A 22739-nucleotide genomic window follows, 5' to 3' on the forward strand; every position below is an offset into this window, starting at 1 on the left:
GGTGGGGGGTGGGAGGGTTGGGTCAGGGAGCTGGGGGCACTGAGCCAGGCTGGAATGGGGGCAAGGGCAGGGCTGCCCCCTTCCCAAACTGGACGGTGTGCCAGGAAGCGGCGCTGGGCAGGGGAGCTGGAAAGGCCAGGGGTGGGCAGCGGGGGTGAGGGCGGGGGCTGGGCAGCAGGCCGGGAAGTGGCAGGACCAGGGTGGTCTGGGCACAGCTGGGCTCCTCTCTCTGGCGCCCACCCTCCTTTGGAAGCCCCCTGTCCCGTCCCAGCCGGCTGTGTAGCCCCAACTCTGGCCCTCGGCCCCTGCCTGCCCCAGGCTCCCTCCGACGGGCTCACCTGGGCCCCTGGGGCTCGGGGAGGCCGGTCCCAGCCTGGTCCAGCCCCTGGAACCAGGCCCCACCAGCCAGGTGGCCTCGGGCGCTGCCAATCCCCTAGCCCGGCCCCGCCCCGCCCCTCTGCCCGCCTCCGCCGGCCCCTCCTCAGGTGAGGCCACCGGCCTAGCAGGCCCCTCGCTGCCGCTGCTGCCTCAGCCCGGCGCCCTGCTGCGGGGCCACCATGCTCCTGCCCAGGCCAGGAGACTGACCGCAGCCCGCACCATCTCTCAGCTCCACCAGCACCCGCCGGACCCCAGGGTAAGGACAGCGGGGCCCTCGGTCCCCGGGCCAGCACCTGGGTCCCGCCACCCCCTCCCTAGCCTCGTCTCCTGCACCCCGCGAGGGCTCTAGTACTCAGAGCCAGCGAGACCTGGGGGGGCTCTGGGCCCCCCTTCTCCAGATGCTGATTGGGCCCCAGGCCTCCCCCTCGGACCTGCGTCCAGACCCCCCAAGCCTCTCCCCCCTCCTACCGAGAAGTGCCGGCGACCCCCACACCCTGCTGTCCCCTAGAGCCAGGAACCGGGGCTCTGTCCCCTGCTTCTCCAGGCCCGGGGACACACACACGCTGCCCTTGTCCCTCTGAGTCCGGCACGGGCCCCCCCCCACAGGCCCGGCATGCTGGTGTCCCCCCCGGCCCCTGGTCAGACACTGACCCCATCCTTGAACCCAGCCCCATCTGCGGCTGTGACCACAGCCCGTGCTGGCCCAGACCCAGTCCCCGCTGCCCGCCTGGATGGGCGCCTGGGGGCTGGGCACCGGGCTGGACTGGCTCTGCCCGGCCCTGCCTCTGCTCACCTCCCCACAGGTCCTGCCCCGGCCCAGGAGGTCAGCCGGGGAATCATTAACGAGAGGCCGTGACATGGCGGAGAAGGAGGGTAAGTCCCCCCTGCTCTGAGCCCGCTCCGGCTCCTCTGGTGCCCCTCCCTCGGTGCTCCCTTTAGAGCCCCCTCCTCAGGCTCCGCGCTAGGGACCCTCCCCCACCCCCTCCCCAGGCCTCCTCCATCAGATGAGCTGTTAACTCCGGTTTTGGGGGAGATGGCGGTGGCCGGGGGGGATGGGCGGGTGTTGCTGGGCCACCACCTGCCTCCCCGCTATCCCATCTGACCTTGCTGAGCCTTTGTCTCAGTTTCCCCTCTCTGCCCAGTGGCCTGTCCTCTGCCTGAGAGGGGCATGAACAGGCTCACTGACCTGGGCTTAGAAGCTCAGGCCGGCGTTTGCAGGTGCTGCCGTCACTCGTGGTGGGCCTGGGACTGAGGGGCGGGAGGGTGGGCTGGAGCCTGGAGCGTCATTTCTCTGGGCTTTGGTGTCCCCTTGGGTGGGCCCGGGCATGACTAAGAGCTCGCCGGGTGAGGGTGCAGGGTGCCTGACGCCCTCACGAGGCCCCAGCATGTGAGATAAATAGCGCCGGAGAGGGCTTGGCGGACCTCTGCCAACCTGGGCCCAGGGACCCCCCCACCCCCTCCAACCACCAGCCATGCCAGACATTTCTCCCACCTCCTGGCTGTGTGGGCAAAAGAGCAGAGGGAGAACTTTGGACTTGGCCGGGATGGATGGAGAGGGGAGAGACCGCAGAGCGGGCGTTCCAGGGTGACCGACCGGCAGGCAGGAGCCGCCGGGATGGCTGGCACGGGGGACCCCATGGAGGGGCCTGCTCCGGGGCGGTCCTTCTGCTCACCCCCTCAGGGTCCGACTCCCCCTTCTCCCTGGAGCCTGGGGACCCCGGAGGATGCACTTTGCAGTTCTGGGGCTCGACAGGCGGTTTGCCTTCGGGGCCTCCGTCTTCTGGTCTGTGAATGGGGGGGGGGTGTTAGCACCCCCTCATGGGGTGGGGGTTCAGAGCCTGAGGAGGAGTTGGTGGTGTGGCGCACCGTCGGAGGTTGGGGGGAGCCCTGGCGGAATGGCTCAGCCCCAAAACCATTGAGCTGAGGCCCAGAGACACCCGAGGCTCCTGCAGGGGCCCTGGCGCCCTGGAAGCAGAGGGACCAGCAGAGCATGCTTGCAAGGTGGCCAAAGACGGCTTACACGCAGGCGGTCCAGGCAGAGGGGCGCCCAGACATCCCCAGGCAGCTCTGGCCAGACCTCCCTGGGGACTTGGAACTGGAGGCAGTGACGTCTGAGAGGCCACTCAGGAGTAGGTACGGCTGCCAAGGACCCGGGGGTGGGGGTACGCGCTGACACTGGGGCTGTGGCTCAGGATGTGCAGAGGCGCCTGAATCATCCTGGAAGTTCCATAGCGAACGGGGCAGGTCTGCAGAGAGCGTGCAAGCCCCGGGCCGGCCCGGGTCTGATTTTGGAGAGGGCCAGCCCACTGCCCTGGCAGTGCCGAGTCTTTCCACAAGGTGGCGCCAGTGGCTGTTTGTTTCTCCCGCCAACCTGCATTTCACCACTTCTGCCGAAACTTGGATGAGGCATCTTAATGACCCTTAATTGGCTTGTCTTTTTTTTTTTCCTTTTCGGGTCACACCTGGCAATGCACAGGGGTCACTCCTGGCTTTGCACTCAGGAATGACTCCTGGCGGTGCTCGGGGGACCATATGGGATGCTGGGAATTGAACCCGGGTCTGCCGCATGCAAGGCAAACGCCCTCCCCACTGTGCTATTGCTCCAGCTTCCCCCCCACCTCGTCTGGCTGTCTGGAGGTCTGGGCAAACATTTGTCCAGCCCCTGAATCTCTAACAGTCATGTTTCCATCCTAGAGGGAACCTTAGGCTCTGTCATGGGCACCCCAGGAGTCACGGGGGGTTCTAGGTAACGAGGAGCACCAGTACGGAGGGTAGGGAGTTTGCCTTGCATGCAGCCAGCCTGGCTTTGATCCCCAGCTCCCTGTATGGTCCCCTGAACCCCACCAGGAGTGAGCCCTGAGCACCGCCCAGTGCTCCCAAAATAAGAAGGAAGAGGTTGGATTTGATGTTCCTGAACATGCCTCTGGCCCACGTGGAGACTGGGCCAGTGGAGAGGCTGCCGCCCGTCACGGTGGCATGGATGGTAAGGGCAGAGGAGGGGCAGGCAGGGTGTGAAGCTGCAGTGCTGTCCAGGGGAACGGTCCTGCAGATGGTCCTGAGAGGGGCCTGCAGTTTGGGGAGACTGAGGCCAGTGTGGGAGCGTGAACAGAACTTCTAAAACTTTCCCTGCTCATCACCCCTTTTGTCCAAGAAACGCAATGTGGGCAAAAACCCCTCGGCTTCATGAGGGGGTTGATCCTGAGTTAATATTTGGTCGTGGCGCCTTCACACACCGTTTACTGTTGCCCGAGGTTTCACGACCCCACGTTGTTCCGTTACCGTGACCCCCAGGAGGTCGTGACCTATAGAAACCAGAGTGGAGAGGTTTGCAGAGGGGACAGTCTAAAAGAGAGCAGGACCCCTGATTTGGGGCGAAAGGGGGAGTCCAGGTGGAGGAACAGAAAAGAGCAACTGAGGCTGGCAGCTGGGAGCAGGGAGGCCCGAGGGGTGAGGGCCTGGAGGGGTATGGGTGGAGGTGTCGGCGGGAGAGTAGCCCTGCTGCTGGGCGTCTTGCTTTCTGACCCGGAAGGAATCATAGGATCCAGCTGAGCTTGGAAACTGGGAGTGCCAGCTGTCCCCAGCCAGGCAGGGCTTCTGGTGCATGCCCCGGGGCAAGCTGGCAAGGAACAGGAGCTGTGGGAAGGCCCCGGGGCCTGGGATGTGGCTCAGTGGTAGGTGACTTTGTCTGATCCCAGGGTTCAATCCCTGGGTGTGCTGCAAAAAAGAAAAAAAGAGAAGTCCTTGTTCAGTGACCCTAGGTAACGAGGAGCACCAGTACCTTAGAAAGGTCTTCCCGGGGCTGGAGAAACAGTACTGCAGTAAGGCATTTGCTTTGCACGCGACCAACCCAGGTTCGATCCCTGACATCCCATATGGTCCCCCAAACTCTCCCAGGAATAAGTTCTGAGAACCACCAGGTGTGACCCCCAAACCAAAATAATAATAATAATAATAATAAGAGCATTGAAAGGTCTGCTCATTCAGTTTTATGTGCTTAACTGGGTCCTGGAACTCTTTATTGATGGGGGTGTGGGGGCACAATTGGCAGTGCTCAGGGATCACTCCTGGCAGAGTTCAGGGGGCAATACAGGGTGCTGGGGATTGAGCCCAGGTCGGCCTTGTGCAAAATAAATGCCTTATAAATAAATTAATTTTTTTTAAGTAAGTGCCTTAGCCATTGTGCTGACATTTAACAAATGACAGAAAAACTAAAAAAACAAAACAAAACAAAACAAAAAACCTTCCGTTCCAACCCAGTAAGCCACCAGCATTGGTTATTGACTACCGGGGGAAGGAAGGGAAACGGGGTTCCTGCAGCCCCCGGCCCGGGAGGACCCCCGGAGTGAGTGGCTTTGTAGTGGATCCTCGTCCGGCCACAGGATCAGACGAGGAGCAGCCTGGTGGCCCTGTGGGGCGCAGAGTCTGAGGGCCCACGGGAGCTGGCCACGTCCCCTCGGACACGTGTGGCAAGGACACCCCACCCCGGGCACCCAAAGTGAGGACACTTCCTGTTCCCCTGCTTTGGCGTTGCCGGAAGCCCCCAGAGCAAGAGGCCAGGGCGGAGTCCCCCAGCAGGCCAGGCCGAGTGTCCAGACCCGCACACACCTGCAGGCAGGGGCCAGCCCTGCCACTGGAACCCTGTGCTGAGCCGTCGGGGGGCGGGAGGGCCCGTCCCAGGCTCAGCCGCTCCCTGTGCTGTTCAGTGCTGCGGCCGAGTGCCTCCCCACAGACCAGAGAAGCAGGGCTCTGGCAGGTGCCAAGGACCAGCGCACACTCCCCAGGACCAGCTCAAGGCTTGCATTCGCTTGTTCACTTTGCATCCCCTGGCCCTGGCAAGGGGGTGTCTTCTGCTCCCTGGGGCCCTGCCCCCCCCCCCAGGGCCCAGCCCCCTCGTCACCCTCCTCCGCTCCCCCTGCTAGTTAAACACTTTTAAACAGGCAGTTCCCACAGAGGTGGTACCCATTATAGAGAGGAAAAAGTGGGGCTCTGAGAGGGGGTGTCCCCCCCCCACCCAGACCCCCAGTTGGCGGGGCCGGGGAGGCCCGTGGTTTCAGGACGGGGCCGGCAGGCTTCCCAGCTCGGCGTCTGAGCCTCGATGGCTCACTTGATGTTGGAACTGGGGACCGTGGGAGAAGTCGAGTTTGGGGGCTGGTTGGGGGGGGGGGTAACCCGGGCACAGAGGGTCTTGGAAAAGCAGAGAAAAGAGAGGCAGTGAGGAAATACCCCACAGCAGGAAAGAGCTGTCAGCAGGGCCGAGTCAAGGGTCAAGACCCCCCCAGGAGGCTCCAAGAAGCTGTGGGGAAGTTAGCAGGGGTGAGGGTCCCGAGGGGCAGGACCTTGGGGGATGAGATCCCCTAAGGGTTGAGGGTGGAGGCCCAGCTGCCCAGCCTCACCCCTCCCCAGCTGCAGCCCTCAGGGCCCTGGCCGCCTGCTGTCCTCGCCACAGGGGGCCTGGGGCTGAGCCCGGAAACGGGGCCCTGGCCAGCTCCCGCCGCTGTTAGCCCTGGGGGCAGGGCCAAGCTGGCCCTGTGCCCAGGCCCCGCGGCGCCCGCCGGGGAGCCAGGGCCAGAGTCCAGCCCGGCCGTGTCCCCGGCATGCTGTCTGTTGCAGGTGGCCGGAACGTCCCAGGCTGCTCCGGACCCAAGGTGGCAGCGTTGGCAGTGGGAACGCTCCTGCTCCTGACAGGCATCGGGGCGGCGGCCTGGGCCATCGGTGAGTGTGGCCCCTGCGTCTCCCCTGCCTCCCCCCACCCCGTGGCCCCTGGCCACCTGCACTCACCTCCGCCTTCTCCGCAGTGACCGTGCTCCTCAAGAACGGCCAGGAGCTGATGTACCCAGGTGAGTGGCCAGGCGGGGGCGCTCTGGGGGGCGGGGAGGGCGGCTGAAACTGATGAGAGCTCCGGGCCTGGAGGGATGCACACAGACACAGACACAGACACACACACACACACGGAGTCATGAGCCCCAATGCCATCGTTCTGAGAGGTTCTTAGAGCACTGTGGCTCCATCAGGCCACACACACGCACACACACACACACACACACACACACACCGGAGTCCATGGGCCCTGATGCCATCGTTCTGAGAGGTTCTTAGAGCACTGTGGCTCCATCAGGCCACACACACACACACACACACACACACACACACACACACACACCGGAGTCCGTGGGCCCTGATGCCATCGTTCTGAGAGGTTCTTAGAGCACTGTGGCTCCATCAGGCCAGGAAGAGCCCTCGGAGGTCTTGGAGACTGAGCTGAGGTCACCGTGGTGGGCTCAGATGGAGTAAACCTCCCCCCCACAACCTGAGCAAGTAGCACACGCAAGTCGGGGGCTTCAGTGCCTTGGCCAGCTCTGTGTGTGTGTGTGTGTGTGTGTGTGTGTGTGTGTGTTTAAACAAAGGTGTTCTGTGTTGGGGCAGGGAGTCAAGGAATAAAGGACAGCAGCGCAGGCTGACTTAGTCGTAGACGTTTAGGTGGGGAGCGTCTCTGGTTTTTTTTTCTTTTACTGGGTAGTCTTGGTGCATGCAGGGCTATCGATAGAGGAATCAGCAAGTATGGCCAGTAGTCAATCAGCTAGGACAAGAAGGAGAGTTGTCGTGTTCCTTTGGGAGCAGGAGAGGGGGTGCTTTCAAAGAGGGGTGTTGTGGGCTAGAGTGATAGCACAGTAGGTTGGGCATTTGCCTTGCACGTGGCTGACCCGGGTTGATCCCTGGCATCCCAGATGGTCCCCCGAGCACCGCTAGGAGTAATTCCTGAGTGTAGAGTCAGGAGTAACCCCTGAGCATCGCTGGGTGCGATCAAAAAGAAAAAAAAAAACAATGAAACAAGAAAACCCAACAAAATAAAACCCCCAAAACCCAAAGGTGCTGTGATCCTCCTTTCAGAGAAGCGCTGTGAACTCCTGCTTCAGGCAGATCTGCCTCGGTAGGCGACAGATCAAGTCCGGAAGCATCCTAACCTCTTTCTGTTGGGGGGAGAGAAAGTTGGGTCCCTTACTCTGTTTAACAGATGGGGAAACTGAAGCTCAGAGCAATATTGGTGGTTTGCCCCAGATCACGGAGGTTCTGGGTTACCCCAAAACTGCATCTTGAGACCAAAGCGATAGGACAGCATGGAGGGCGTTTGCCTTCCCTGCAGCCGACCCGGGTTCGCTCCCCAGCATCCCATATGGTCCCCCGAGCACTGCCAGGAGTCATTCCTGAATGCAGAGCCCGGAGTAACCCCTGAGCACTGCTGGGTGTGGCAAAACAGACAAACAGAAAAACCGTGTCTTGGGGCTGGGAACACAAGACAGGGGCTAAGGGGGCTGCCTGGCCTATCGCTGACCATGGTGTGATCTCCAGAACTCTGTATCTCCAGGAATCACCACTATGAGTCAGGGGTAGTCCCCGACCATTGCTGGGTGCAACCCCAAATTCCTCCCCTCCAAGAAAACCCCAAACCTATGCCTTTCTGGGGAACTGGCTTCAGCATGCCTCAGGCTGTGCCGGCCCATTTACAGAGGGGGAAAGTGAGCATGCTCGGGGCAGGACGCTGGGCGTCCAGGCTGGATCTTGCCCCGGAGAGAGCCGTCTGCAGACAGGCAGGAGGAGGAGAAGGAGTAGGTGCACAAGCAGTTAAGGGCTGAGCGGGTGGTGCTCGCCGGGCCACCTCCAAACGGCTTCCCTGGGGCCCGGGCCCAGGAGAGACGGCTAGCCCGAGGGGCTGTGTCTTTTGGGCTGCTTCTGACTCTGGAAAGACTCAGGTCACCGTAAGAAGGGAAAATGCTTGTGGCGGGGGCAGATGCCTCTGAGGGCTGGGGTTTGTGCTTTGCATGCGGGACCCTGGGATTGCTAAGTGGTACCCACGTGTCACCGTCACCAGGGAGCCAGTGGTCGTGGCTTAAGAACAGCAGGAGCTCGGCGGGCCGGGCGTGGTTCCTGACACTGCGTGTAGTCCCCCGAGCCATCACCACATTGCTTACTCATAAGCTATGAGTAGGACCTTCAGAAGACCCCCAAACACCCCTGGACTCTAGAGAAAGTCAATTCCTTCTGTAGGGGCCACAGGCACAACCTTCTCTTTTCAGGAGTAATCCCTGAGTGCAGAGCTAGGAAGAAGCATTGCCGGGTGTGCCCCCGCCCCAAACCAAAACAAACAAACAAAACAAGAAAGAAAGAAAGAGAGAAAGAAAGAGAGAGAGAAAGAAAAGAAAGAAAGAAAGAAAGAAAGAAAGAAAGAAAGAAAGAAAGAAAGAAAGAAAGAAAGAAAGAAAGAAAGAAAGAAAGAGAGAGAGAGAAAGGCAAAAATGAAAAAAAAAAAAAAAGAGAGAGAAAGGCAGACCCAGACCAAGCAAGGCAGTGTAGGCTCCGGTCCCCACCGCTAGCCCTGAGAGCGTTTTCCCGGGGTCAGTCATGAGCATCCTTGCTGTCTGGGCAAACCGCTGCAGAAAGGCCCCGTGACTTGCCCTTGGTCCCAGAGCTAGTCCGTGGCGGGCCTGGGGCCGAAACCCAGGTAGCCCCAATCCAACGGTTGGACCCAAGTAGAACTAAGACTGTGTTTTGTTTTGTTTTGTTGGGTTTTTTTGCTTTTTGGGTCACACCCAGTGATGCACAGGGGTTATTCCTGGCTCTGCACTCAGGAATTACTCTTAGCGGTGCTTGGGGGACAGTATGGGATGCGGGAATCGAACCCAGGTTGGCCACATGCAAGGCAAACGCCCTACCTGCTGTGCTGTCGTCCCAGCCCTGAGCTAAGCTAGTCTTGTTTCTCGAGAAGTAGCCAAGCGAGTTGCTGGACGTCTCAGCAGTGCCCGAGAGCGCGGGCAGCAGGAGGGGAAACAGAGGCCCAGATAAGCCATTTGACCTGACCCATTTGGGTAAACGGCAGACAGTGTCCCAGGCCTCGGCTCTGAGGACCCCAGGCAGGGGCTGCAGGCCTGTCTCTACCCCACACACTCTTGCTCCTGGCACTTTCCAGGCTCTGTCCATGGGTCGCCCTCGAGGCCCTTCCTTGCTCACCCGTCTCCCCCGCAGCTCACGCTCTGCACTGACTCAGTTCTGGGCTCCTGACCCTGGGCTGTCTGGCCCATGTTGAGGCTCATTTGGGGGTGGGGGGGAATCTATCCACTTAGGATCCCCAGAACAGGTGCGTGTGGCCCTTTTGCGCCTGTTTACACCCTAGCCCTGCTGGCACGCCCTCTGCACCCCAGACGCCCCACTTCCCAGCGCTCTGGCCCTGCGAATTAATTCTGGGCTCCTGGGGCGTGTCCAGAGGGCGGGCACTTTGGGGTTACTGCCGGTGCTCAGGAAATCTTTGCGGGGCGCACAAGCAAGGAAGATAAAGAGCTGAGATGAACCCACAGGTTGGGACCGCTTCCTGCTGGAAATAAACTCGCTGCGATTCACACCCGAGCCCCTCTCCTTCAAACACACGCAGGTTCCAAAACATACTGGAGGCAGGGCTGGAGTGATAGCACAGCGGGTAGGGCGTTTGCCTTGCACGCAGCAGACCTGGGTTCGATTCCCAGCATCCCATGTGGTCCCCCGAGCACCGCCAGGAGTAAGTAACCCCTGTGCATGTGCATGCCAGGTGTGACCCAAAAAAGCAAAAAAAAAAACACAAAACAAAACAAAAACACATACTGGAGGCGGGGGCGGGGTGTGACCGGGTCCTAGTACAGTATGCAGAGCAGGCGCCTACCTTGCCTTATGGCCAGCCTAGGTTCTTTCTCCAGCCAGGAGTGATTCCTGAGGGAGGAGTAAGCCCTGATACCCCGGCAGGGCTGGAGAGATAGCACAGCGCGTAGGGTGCTGGCCTGGCGTGCAGCTGACTTGGGTTCAATCCCCGACACCCTGTATGATCCCCAAGCCCACCAGGAGTCATCTCTGAGCACAGCTGGGTATGCCCGCGCCCCCCCTGCCCCCAAGCTGACACGTGGGGCCAGAGAGTTAGTCCAAGGGTTAGGCACCTGCCTGGGTTTGCTCCTTAGCATCTCACGCCCCCCCCCCCGCCCCTGATGGCCCCCAATTCTAGGTGGGACAAGTGTTGTGTCTTCAGGCCCGGCCCCTGAACTGCTGTCCTGGCTGGCCGAGCGCCTCCAGGTGTGGCCTCCTGATTCCCTGGGTGTCACTCTGGACACACAAAGGAAAACCAGAAAAGAATGTAAAGTTGACATGTTATAAAACAAACACCCCGCCCTCCCCCCTCCCCCCCATATCTCCACTTCAGCTCTCTGGGAGTTTTACACCTCTAAATATATCCGACAGTCTGGTAAGCAAAGCCGGTGACCCAGAACAGACATTTTGCATTGCTTAAAATAAGCCCCAGATGAATAAAGAGCTGGAAAGTGAGAAAGGGTGGCACAGACTGTGGCTTTAAAAATAACCGGAGACCTGCCCACCGCACTCCTCCCGCACACCGCACCCCACCGGGGTTTATTTTTCCTGGAACCCCACACTTTCTGGAAATCACGGTTGGGGAGCACGTAGAACCTGAATAGGACTCACCCCTAACTCCAGTGGGTATTTGCAGCCCTGAGGCTTGGTCCTGGAACTGAGGGCTGGAGCTGGGGGTGTCAAGGGGTTCATCAGATATGGTGCCTGGAATCCCCAGCCCCCACCCCAAGCAGAAGCTGCACCTAAGCCCCCCCACCCCACCCCACACCCCAACCCTGCTTCACCCCCAGCTCTGAGTCCTGCTGGTGTTTGGGGGATGGAGCATGCTGGAGCCGGGCTAATCTCGCCTCCCAGCCTCAGTTTTCCTGTCTGTTAGATGGGCGTGGAAGCTCGATCCCTCCCTGGATCCTTGTGGGATTAAAGAATTCCCCAGATAAGAAACTCAGCTGGGGGCCTCAGGCTGGCTCAAAGAGCTTCGTTAAAAGTGTGTGTGTGTGGGGGGGGGGTGGAGCTGGAGTATTTGCCTTGTGGGGCTTATGGCCACAACCAAGCGATCAGCTCCCCTGGCGGGAAATGGGATGATGTTTGTGACACGGGTGGGGAGGGCGGCAGGGAGGCCGGAAGCCTAGAGGGAGCCACCCCTGGGAATTTCCCGGGCTCAGAGCTAGGGGCAGCCTGGGCACGGTCTCAGCGGGTTTTCCAGGAAGTGCTGCTGGAACTCCGGCCGTGCAGGAGGCTCGTGTGGACGGACAGAGAGCGGGTTATCCGGGCATCTGCTCCCCAGACCCCGTCTCTCGGCCACAGGCAGGCTCCAGTGTCCATCCAGACCCCACACCTGCACGTCCGGCCTGCCCCCTACACCCCCACACCGCAGACCCCCACATCCAGCCTGCTCCCACCCCTCAGTCCCACGTCTTTCTCCCCTGGCCCCCACAGCCCCGTCGGCCTTCACCCTCCCCTCCTGGACCGTCCAGCGCTGCCCCCTCCCCTTTCATTCTGCTCTGTCCATGCCGCCAGGAGAATCTCTGAGCCCCCGAGTCCGGCCAGCGCCACCTCAGGCCTCCTGGTAGGAGCCGAGTCCAGTGTCCTTTGTGCTGTTCCTCAGGCACTCCCCCCCCCCCAACACTGCCTGGACCCCTGCTCTGTGCCCACAGCCCCATGCCCACCTCCTTCCCATCCCGGCCTCATCCGAGAAGGCTCCCTGGGCACCCTCAGGAACTGTGCCCTCTCACTCATGCCACACTCGTCCGCCTCGGACGAGTCTCCTCTCTGGTGCACCCCTGGGCTTCCCCCACGGGGGGAGGCTTTATCAGAGTCGCTTGGGCCGGGCCATGCTGCTGCCCGAGTGTGTGTGTGTGTGTGTGTGTGTGTGTGTGTGTGTGTGTGTGTGTGTTTCGGGGGGCTGACTGTGAGCACAGACGCCTCCAACCTGGTCCTCTGGCTGTGCTGTCAGTTCCCAGCACCATCAGCTGAGACGGGACACAGCACCCAGAGGCAGAGCTGTTTCGGGGTTTGTTTCGGGACCACACTCAGACTCACTCCTGGCACTGCTCAGGGGACCCTCGGTGATGCCGGGGATTGAACCCGGGTCGGCCGCACGCAAGGCAAACACCCTCCCTGCTGTACTATTTCTCTGGCCCCACAGACCCATAGGTGCTGAGCCACTTTACAGCAACAAAGAGTTCGGCTGGATAATGGTCTTAGCGTGGTCACCGCCCTCCCACCACCACTGCATCACCCCACCTGGGACATCTTGTGCTGGGAGAATTTCATGCTCTTCCGTTTTAGTCTCTCCAAGGCCCACACAAGACGTGCAGCAGAGCTAGGACGTGGACTTAAATGTGTTGCAATCTGACGTGTTTATCAAGGGTCTTCAGGTGGCAGGAAACACAAGAAAGAAAAAAAAGAGAGAGAGAGAAACCGGTTCCACCAAATGGGGCAGGATTAGCTCATGTCACCAGGGTTTGGGGAAGGTTCCGACCTGTTCTGGAAGGGGCCCTCGGCGCTGGGGCTGTTGGTGTCCTTGGGTTCCTTCCCCGGCCCCATCTCTCCCCCAAACCCCCAAGCAAAACAAACCAGACCCCGCACATCCCACGCTTTCCCGGCAAGCACCGGGCCCTGCTGGGTCGGACCCCCAGCGAGGGAGAATGGAAAGTTCCAGAACTCTCCATGCTGCCGACAATGATGAGTCTCAGCACGTCCACTGGACACTGTGTCCCTCGCGTCCAAGTACCAGTGACGGCGAGCACTGCCTCAAAGGAGGCGACACAGAGTTGCGGGCCTGCAGGCCCCAGGGCTGGGCAGCAGTGGGCGGGAGGTGACCGCCGCCCCTTCCCCTGGCCCCCCCTGCAGTGCAGCTCAGCCCCGCGGACAGCCGGCTCATGGTCTTTGACGAGACGGAGGGGACGTGGCGACTTTTGTGCTCCTCGAGGTCCAACGCCAGGGCGGCAGGTCTCAGCTGCGAGGAGATGGGCTTCCTCAGGTACTGGGGTCCCCCCCCCCCCTCAGGCCCCGGCCCGCCCAGAGGGGTTCGGGCGGGCACGGCGGGAGGAGCAGGCCTGACCCCTGCCCCGCCAGGGCGCTGGACCACTCGGAGCTGGACGTGCGGACGGCGGGCGCCAACGGCACGTCGGGCTTCTTCTGCGTGGACGAGGGCCGGCTGCCCCACGCCCAGAGGCTGCTCGAGGTCATCTCCGTGTGGTGAGGAGGGCGGTGGGCAGGGGGCGCTCGGGCCCCCCAGCCCCGCTCCCGCAACCGCCTCTCACCCCGCTGTCCACCTCCCTAACAGTGACTGCCCCAGAGGCCGTTTCCTGGCTGCCGTTTGCCAAGGTGAGACTCAGGCCCTCTCCGCTGGACCACCCTGGGGCAGGGTCCAAACCTCAGAGGGTTCCCCCGCCCCCACCCCCAGCCCAAGACGGGGCTGTGCCTGAGTTACCCCCAGCCCAGCCCGTATCCCCGGGGACCCTCCCTCACACAGGCCCGCAGCCCCTTGGAGTCCCGGAGAATTTGGGCAGCGTCTGCTCAGACTCCCTGGGGACGGGGCCATGTCTCCGAGGGTCCCAGGGACAGGCTTTGCCCGCCCACCCCCTTTCCGGTCCTCACCGTCTCCCCTGCCTCCCCAGACTGCGGCCGACGGAAGCTTCCCGTGGACCGGATCGTGGGGGGCCGGGACACCAGTCTGGGCCGCTGGCCCTGGCAAGTCAGTCTCCGCTACGACGGCTCGCACCTGTGCGGGGGCTCGCTGCTGTCCGGGGACTGGGTGCTGACCGCCGCCCACTGCTTCCCTGAGTGAGTGGCCCCCGTGAGTGGCCCCGAGTGGGGGGTGGGCAGGGCCGGCTGAGGGAGCCCGTGTCCAGCCCACGGCCGCGGCCCTCCCGTGTCTGGCAGGCGCAACCGTGTGCTGTCCCGGTGGAAGGTGTTCGCCGGCGCCGTGGCCCAGGCCTCGCCCCAGGGGCTGCAGCTGGGCGTGCAGGCGGTCGTCTACCACGGGGGCTACCTTCCCTTCCGGGACCCCAACAGCGAGGAGAACAGCAACGACATCGCCCTGGTGCACCTCTCCAGCGCCCTGCCCCTCACAGGTACGCCCTGCGCCCCGCACCCTGCCCAGAGCTAGGCAGGGCCCAGGCACTGGTCTGAGGTCACGAGGGTCCCCGCGGAGCACTGTGGGGAGGGGTCGATGGCCACGCCCAGCCTGGAGAAGGCGCTGTGGGGTCCGGCGAGCCCACCCGCGCTCAGAGATTCGGGCACTCCGTGTGGCAGCGGCTCTGGCCCAGTCTCCGGCCGGGTCTGGCTGCAGAGCGCGGGTGTCTGACCCGCCGGGCACAGCCCTTCCCCCCCCCCCACCCGGCCTCTGGGCAGACCGCGAGGCCCTTCCTTTGCCCCTCAGTGCTGGGGGGCTCTGCGGACGGTCACAGCCGGCAGCGCGTGTGGGTTGGGCCCTGCGCCGGGGTGGGGCGTCTCCAGGCCCCGCCCACCGGAGGGTCCGTGTGTCCTGGGGTGATTCCATGGGGTCAAGCAGCTCAGTCGGGACCTCCTCCTTGGCCTCCGCCTGCTCCTCCTGCTCCTCCTCCTCTTCCTCTTCCTCCTGCTCCTCCTCCTCCTCCTCCTTCTCCTCCTCCTCCTCTTTCTCCTGTTCCTCATCTCCTGTTCTTCTCCCTCCTGCTCCTTGTCCTCCTCTTGCTTCTATTCCACTCCTGTTCCTCCTCCCCCTGCTCCTCCTCCTCCTACTGCTCCTCATCTTCCTCCTCTTCTTCCTCCTCCTGATCCTCTTCCTCCTCTATTTCCTCCTTCTCCTGTTCATTCTTCTCTTCTTCCTCCTCCTCCTCCTGCTCCTCTTCTTCCTCTTCCTCCTCTTGCTCCTCCACCTCCTCCTCCTCCTCTTTCTTCTCCTCTCTCCTCCTCCTCCTGCTCCTCCTCCTCCTTTGTTCCTCCTTCTCTCCACCCCCACCCCCCACCTCACACCTGCAAGGCCCTTCCATTGCACCACATTCCAGGCCAGATCTGCCCCCTCCCCCCTTACCCACAAAGGCACTCTCTGGGGCAGGGAAGCAGGGTGCCCTCTGGGTCTGGGTCAGGAGCTGAGAATTGGGCCGACCTGCATCCAGCTTCTGGCCCTACCTGACGCCCTGAGACTCTGGCCACAGAATGACCTCATTTCCCTGCTGTGAGGGGGATCAGGGTAGCCTCTACCCTCTGACTGGGCAGGGGGGTCAGGTGGTCAGGGTGGGCTGGATCGCGTGTGCTCCCTCTCGCTCACAGAATACATCCAGCCCGTGTGCCTCCCCGCTGCTGGCCAGGCCCTGGTGGACGGCAAGGTCTGTACGGTGACCGGCTGGGGGAACACGCAGTACTATGGTGAGTCCAGGCTGAAGGCCCGAGTTCGGCCGGGGAGAGCTGCCACTGGGCGGGGAGAGCCGGGGGTTAGGGTGCCGTGCCGCCTGGCCAGCCCTCTTTCCCTGCACTCCGCAGGCCAGCAGGCGGGGGTGCTCCAGGAGGCGAGGGTCCCCATCATCAGCAGTGACGTCTGCAACAGCCCCGACTTCTATGGGAACCAGATCAAGCCCAAGATGTTCTGTGCTGGCTACCCCGAGGGTGGCATTGACGCCTGCCAGGTGAGGGAGGGGGCGGGGCGGGGGCAGCCCCCCGACCCCTGACACTCCAGGGAAGGCGACATGGAGCAGGGGGGGGGGGCGGGTAAGAGGTTGGCGGGTGCCCCAGTTCAGGGCCAGAGGGCTCTGTGACCCCAGCCCAGGGCCGTCGAGAGGCGTCCAGCCCGGCCTCTGCTGCTCCCCAGGGCGACAGCGGGGGCCCCTTCGTGTGTGAGGACAGCATCTCGAGGGCACCACGCTGGCGGCTCTGTGGCATCGTGAGCTGGGGCACGGGCTGTGCCCTGGCCCAGAAGCCGGGCGTCTACACCAAAGTCATCGACTTCCGGGAGTGGATCTTCCAGGCCATCAAGGTGACAGTGAGGTTCAGATGGGTGGGGCTCGGAGGCGGGGGGGGGGGGGGGGGGGCCGGGGAGGGGGCAGGGTCGCCCCCCTACCATGGGGTCCCTGGACCTCTGCGCTAGCCTAGAAGAGGGGGAGCTCTCCTAGGGGGGCTGCAGAGGGCAGGTGGGGGACACGAGGTGAGTTGGGGACTTTGGGGAGCCCCTCAGACCTCGGAAGCCCCCAGCTCTCTTTCCCCAGACTCACTCCGAGACCAGCGGCATAGTGACTCAGCTCTAACCCGTGGCTTCTCCCCGTTGCACACATTTCTGGGGTCCGGCGGACAAAAGCGCCCCACCCCACAAGGTGGGCCTACCTGGGACGGAGCATGCTCCTTCCTGCGTCCAGCCCACAGCAAAAGGACACCCCCTCCAGGGGCCTCTCTTCCACAGTGGCGGGCACACTGGGCCCTGGGAACACCTCCGCTTCACCTGATCCCCCCCTCCCTCCCTCCTCCCATGTAAATATTGTTCTGCCATCTGGGAGCCCTCCCCTGGGTGTTCCTGATGACAGATGCTCTTTAAATAATAAAGGTGGTTTTGATTAGTGTGGCCTCAGAGAGGGCAACTATAAGCAGCAATGAGACTGTTGGGTGGGTGGGAGTGTGCGGGGTGGGGGGGGGGGCGGGCAGAGGCTTTGGGGTCCGGGATCAGTCAGTCAGGGTGTATGATCCAGCAGTTTCCACCAGAAAAGACTTGACTGGGTCACTTGCAAAAGGGCTTCAGGTCTTGTTGGAGGCAGCAGCTCAGCTAGTTTTCCTCAGGTACGAGCTTCGTTCCTCTGTCATAAATCTGCTCTCCTTTCTGTGAGCATCATTGCCAACAAGCCTCCTCTGCCGCCACGACAGAGCTGCACCCCACCAAAAACACCAACCCTCTAGGCTTCGTGCCATGTCCAACTTAGCAGTCTCAGCAGAAAGGGGATACGGCAGTAAAAAAAAAAAAAAAAAGACCCTGGAGAGATTTGGGCCATGTGCTCATCCTGCAATTAAGGCATTGTGTGACTCGAATGATTGAAAGGCCGGTGCTCCTGTTCTTCATGCTGGAGCCCCAGTCCTCAGCGCCCCGTGGTCCCCGAGCACTGTGCCAAGAGTAATGAGCACTGCTGAGTGTGGTCCCTAAAACAAAACCAACAAAAAACCTTCAATAGCCAGTAAGTCGTGGTGCAACCCATGGTGGTTGTGGGGGTGGGATCAGGATTCACAGGCCTTGAGTTGGTGACATGAAAGGGGAAGTTGCTTCGGAAGAAAACTCACCGCCCAGTGATTCAAAACCAACACCCACGTTGGGCCAACACAGGAAGCAAAAAGCAGGGCCCTGTCCGATGGAAATCGGGGCCCCAAGAGCACAGCCCGAGAGACCGGCCCCTCTTCCTTCATCTGAGCGGAGCTGGTTTCCTGCTTCCCCTGGCCCCACCCGGTGCTATCTGCCGTGGTGTAGGTCTCCGGCAGCCGCCAGGGGGAGCCATTAACCCTTAAACTGAGAAATTCAGGTACTTCCTGCCCAGCCAGCCTAGTCTACCTGCTTCTGGTCTGCAGGAGAACTCACCAGGGGGTCTGTTTCCCAAGACTTAACATGATAAAAATGATAATGTGTCCCCCACCAGCCCCAAAACCCGAGCAATTCCCTAAAACAAAAGCAGGCACGGGGAATAACAGGAAGCCACTGAATAGCACGAAGGCTCCCAAATGCCCCTAGCTTTACTCCCAGGACACCAAGTCCCGGTGGTGGGCTGAAGGCTCCCCACCACCGTTGCTTTGCTCTCGGGGAGAGACCCCCCACGTCTCTGCAGAAGTCCACTTCCGCATGTGGCTGTGCAGTCCTGCCCATGTTTGAGATGTAGTTCGAAACTTGAGGCATGTACATGGCTTTGTTGCATGTGTATTGAGTGACAGGACACACCTATGAACTTTCCTTGGCGAGTGCCAGCTGAAAACTGCACCGTGTTTCGGGAAGTGTGAGAACCAGAGAGGCTGACAAACATAAGCATGTCTGGGGGAGGGAGGAGGGGCTGAAAGCTTGCCGGAGCTTGTCCCAGAGAGAGGGAGCGGGTCTGAAAAGATGGAAACTGCTCTAGGGGATGGGGCAGCTGGGAGGGAAGACTTAAGAAGGTAGGCTTCAGCCCTAGGAGATGGGAACAGATGCAGCCTGACTCTAGAGAGTTCTGGTGGGAAGTGCCAGCATATTTTTTTTGGGGGGGGCCCACACTTGGCGATGCTTAGGGGCTACATCTGGCTCTGCACTCAGGAATCACTCCTGGTGGTGTTCAGGGAATTACAGGAAATGCCAGGGATCATACCCTGGTTCACCATATATAAGGCAAGTGCCCTACCTACTGTACTATCTCCCAGGTCCTGAAGTACCAACAGTTAAAGCCAATTTGGAACACCAGGGGGCGCCTTGATGTTGTTTTTACTTTGAGGGTCACACCCGACAATGCTGAGACGTTACTCCTGGCGATGATCAGGGGACTATATGGGATGCTGGAGGTTGAACCCGGGTCACCTGTGTGCAAGGCAAACGCCTTCCCTGCCGTACTGTTGCTCCAGGCCGGGGGAGGGGGGTGCCTTGAGTTCTGACAGCGTCACTCCCTCTTGGAGAAGGGGAAATGGAGGCTTCACCAGCTTCCCCCGGTTGGCCAGAGCTGGGTCAGCCTCACTTTCTCCTGCCTCCACCAGCCTTGCCACCCATCCCCAAGAAGCTGCCTGCATCAGAGAAACCCTAATACTGCTCACCTGGTTGCCTTGGAGACCAGCTGGGTACCGGGGCATCAGGAAGGCGGAACAGAAAGGCGGAACTTGGGCCCAGAGCATTTCCACTATTGGGTTTCATCCAAGTCTCGCACCCCCGGCTGGGACACAGACTCTGGCTCATAGCGAGTTGGGGCTGTCACTCTGTCACTGTCACAGAGAAGCCTTGGGGGAGGGGCTCGGAAGGGAACGCCCCGCGTGGGGTGGTCAGCACTCCTGTCCCGTGGGGATAAAGGCTCTCTCCCTTCACACTAGTTGAGTCCCGGGCAGGACGGTGAGGACCACTGACTTCCTATTCAGAAATAAGGACGGGGCATGTTCAAAGGGAAGGCAGAGAACGGGGCTTGGGTCTTGCAGGCAAAAGCACTCCAACTGGGGGCTGGAGCAATAGCACAGCGGGCAGGGCGTTTGTCTTGCACGCGGCCGACCTGGGTTCGATTCCCAGCAACCCATATGGTCCTCTGAGCACCGCCAGGAGTGATTCCTGAGTGCAGAGCCAGGAGTAACCCCTGTGCATCACCAGGTATGACCCAAAAAGAAAAAAAAAAAACACTCCAACTGGCCGTGAGCGGGCAGCAGTTTGGTGGCGTCTACTGCCCAGCGTGCTGCCCTGAGCCCGGCCTGAGAACTGGCACGTGCCTTTTGATGAAGCTGCAGGGAGGTTTAGCTCTGGGCCACACGTCTGCCTTGGGTGAGGGGGAGCCAGAACAGAGCCTTGAGGACCCCCACTTTGAAGATGGAGCCTTCCCTGCCTCACGTGCATCTCCTCTGCCAGGAAGCCCCCTCAGTGCCGCAGTGCTTGGTCGTCCCTCTGGTCTAATCCCTCCTGAGGCTCTCTGCCCCATCCTGCTCCCTGGCGACCCTGGACTCCGTTCTTCCAAGCCCACCTCTTCCCTGTGGGGACCCCCGCAGCTATCCATTCAGCACCCCTCTGCCCGTGCTGGCTGAGGCCCGGGAGACTGGGAATTGATCTCATGCAGCAGGGAGCCAAGGGACAGAATCAGGGACAGGCCCTGTCACTTGCCCCTGCCCAGCCTGTGAGAAGCCCCGCCCACCAGACATGGCCCCGCCCACTAAAGACATACCCCGCCCACCTCGGGCACTGCCACTCCCACCGCAGGCATGACCCTGCTAGCCACCGCAGGCCTTACACCACCCACTGTGAAGAGCTGGTTGGCCACATGGGAGGCAAGCGCCTTCCCAGGAGTACTAGCCGTCTGGCCCCCCTAAGGCCCTCTTTATATATATATATATATATATATATGTATATATATATATATATATATATATGTATACATATATAATTTTACTTTATTTTTATAGGGCTGGAGCGATAGCACAGCAGGTAGGGCGTTTGCCTTGCACGCAGCTGACCCGGGTTCGATTCCTCCGCCCCTCTTGGAGAGCCCGGCAAGCTACCGAGAGTATCACGCCCGCACAGCAGAGCCTGGCAAGCTCCCCGTGGCGTATTTGACATGCCAAAAACAGTAACAAGTCTCACAATGGAGACGTTATTCATGCCCGCTCGATGAGCAAGTCGATGACCAATGGGATGACAGTGGTACAGTGATTATTTTTATAAAGTTGTTCACAACAATTCATTACAGTTAATACTCAAACACCAATCCCACCACCATGCACCTTCCCACCACCATAAGAGGAAAGTGTGTGAAGATTGTTTTGTCTCATCCTGGGGCCACTGAAGCCCTTGTGCAAGAGATTACAGCATGTACCTTAAACCCAAACAAATGTGCGCTGCTTTTGGTACATCAGTGGGATAGAGTATAAAAGGCCGCATGCTCCAGGCCATTCTATGTCGCTCTCTTCTGGGAGCTTTATTTCTGAGCTGATGAGATTAGATGGCACCAGGGGCAATTTGTGGGTGTGACTGCCAAGCTGCTGGAAAACTGGGGAGCTGTGGGGAGGAGGCCCAGTCCTGATCCGAGCAGTCTTGGAGATCTCAGCCACGGGTCCCGAATACCTAGATTTTTCTGCAGGTTCCCTCATAGGTGAGGCTTGTCTGAGCCTGTGAAGTGCGGTCTTGAGCATGACTGCGCGGTTGGGTTCTGGAGCTTTTTGGCTGCCGCGGTCCTGCTGGGGCGGGGAGGGAAACTCAACCCGCCCCACTCTGAGTTGCCTTGGTGGACAGCCTGGCATGGGGTCAGGGTGGTGTTCTATGTCTGCCGGCCCTCTTGTTAGGCTTTTGCTCCCATTCATGCCGCCAAATTTCATTCTTTCTTTTTAGAAGGGGTGTGGGTTGGGCCATGGCCTACAGTGCTCAGGGCTTATTCCTGGCTCTGTGCTCAGGGACCACTCCTGGTGGGGCTCGAGGGAACATATTGGGTGCCGGGGATCAAACCAGGATCGGTCATGCCCAAGGCAAGTGGCCACCTGCTACACTATCTCTCCAGACCCTAAATTTACTCTTGATGAGGTCCTCCTCATGGACCCTCGCTCCCCCCTGCAGATTATGGCTGCTCTGATCCCGCCCCTGTGCCAGGCCCTTACCCTCAGACCCCTGGTCTTCCTCCCTCCTCACCAGCCCACCCCCAGATCCGGCCACCAGAGCTCCCCCATGTCTGCCTCTGCTCCCCTGGCCTCCTGCCAAAGTCCCCCCTCCCCACATACACACACACCGTGAATAACACCCCAGGCCCATCACAGTCAGACCCCTCTCAGACCCACAGTCAGCCCACAGCCTCCCTGTTTGCGGGCCTGTCCTGTCCCCACAGCTCCCCCCCCTCCGAGCCCCAAGACCAGGCCGGGCATCTGAAGCTCACAGTACTACAAGTGGGGGTCACCAGGGGCTCATGTGGACCTGAGGCCTGGGCCCACACAGGGGCTCCGGCCTTTCCCAAGCAGCTGTCACCCAGAATGACCTCTGGGGCACAGGCAGAGTGAAAGGCCCTCAGCCCTCCTTTGGGGGTGTCCTGTGCCAGATCCACCCTGTGGACACATGTTGAGGAGCTGGGAGGTCAGTGGCTGCCTTTGCTGGCCTCTGAGCAGTGGTGCACTCGGGGCCATGGGGCGTGCTCTGGCTTCTTTGGGGTTACTGGGAGAAAGTAGCGAGGAAGCAGGGTCCTGCCTCCGTGGGGGGCCCGTGGGGCCCCGAGTGGGCTGCACTGGTGGCGACAAGATGAGTCTCAGGGCTCGGACACTGCTCCCCTCCCCTGCCACATCCCGGGAGCCTGGTCAGCTCGCTGCTTAGCTGCCGTGGTGAATGGACTCAGAGCCCAGACCGTGCTGCCCACCTGGCTCCAGACTCCTGTCCAGAAAGACTCACCCAGGAGGCCCCGAGCCTGCGTGAGTGTGTGCCAGAAACCCCCACCAGGGAGAACTGGGGCTTTTCTTGGAAAGTCACACTCCGTGTTCTCAGCTTGTGTGCTGGATCTTGCCCTGGCCGGCTCGGCTCCGATTGTCAGCCCCACTCCAGGTGTGATCTCCGGGTGACTAATGCACTGCCAGCCCCTGGAGGGACATGGCCTATAGCAGAGGACCCAAGAGGACCCCAGCAGTGCTCGGGTGGGGGCCCAGTGTGTGCGCACGTTCTCCCCACAGTACTCCCCGAGAGTCGCGTGTGCTGGGCAAGGAAATGGCCCCCGCTCCTTCCCACAGCCGCTGTGTGCTCTGACTCCTGTCCTGGCCACGCCGCACGGGTCCGAGAGGCGGCCTGGGAAACGGGCTCGTGCTGCTGACTGTGACCCCTTTGAGCGTGGCCGCCCCAGCCTGGGAGGACTTCTGGGCTG

At 61.0% G+C, this 22739-nt stretch overlaps 1 protein-coding gene across 2 annotated transcripts; it reads left to right on the forward strand.

Moving 5' to 3' along the window:
- Positions 1–31: 31 nt before the first annotated feature.
- HPN (hepsin) lies at positions 32–16801 on the forward strand. 2 transcript variants are annotated; one of them, XM_004600749.2, is made up of 13 exons: positions 32–634; positions 1182–1251; positions 5989–6090; positions 6174–6215; positions 13111–13240; positions 13336–13458; positions 13547–13587; positions 13881–14046; positions 14146–14336; positions 15517–15612; positions 15727–15869; positions 16052–16216; positions 16446–16801. In XM_004600749.2, exons 2-13 carry the CDS (start codon positions 1236–1238, stop codon positions 16482–16484), a joined length of 1254 nt encoding a protein of 417 aa, XP_004600806.2. In that variant the 5' UTR covers positions 32–634; positions 1182–1235; the 3' UTR covers positions 16485–16801. The 2 variants fall into 2 exon arrangements, with proteins under 2 accessions (XP_004600806.2, XP_055002206.1); XM_055146231.1 differs by having other exon boundaries at positions 32–1251.
- Positions 16802–22739: the final 5938 nt, after the last annotated feature.

The sequence above is a fragment of the Sorex araneus genome, chromosome 8 (genome assembly GCF_027595985.1).
Source record: "Sorex araneus isolate mSorAra2 chromosome 8, mSorAra2.pri, whole genome shotgun sequence".
Lineage (NCBI taxonomy): Eukaryota > Metazoa > Chordata > Mammalia > Eulipotyphla > Soricidae > Sorex > Sorex araneus.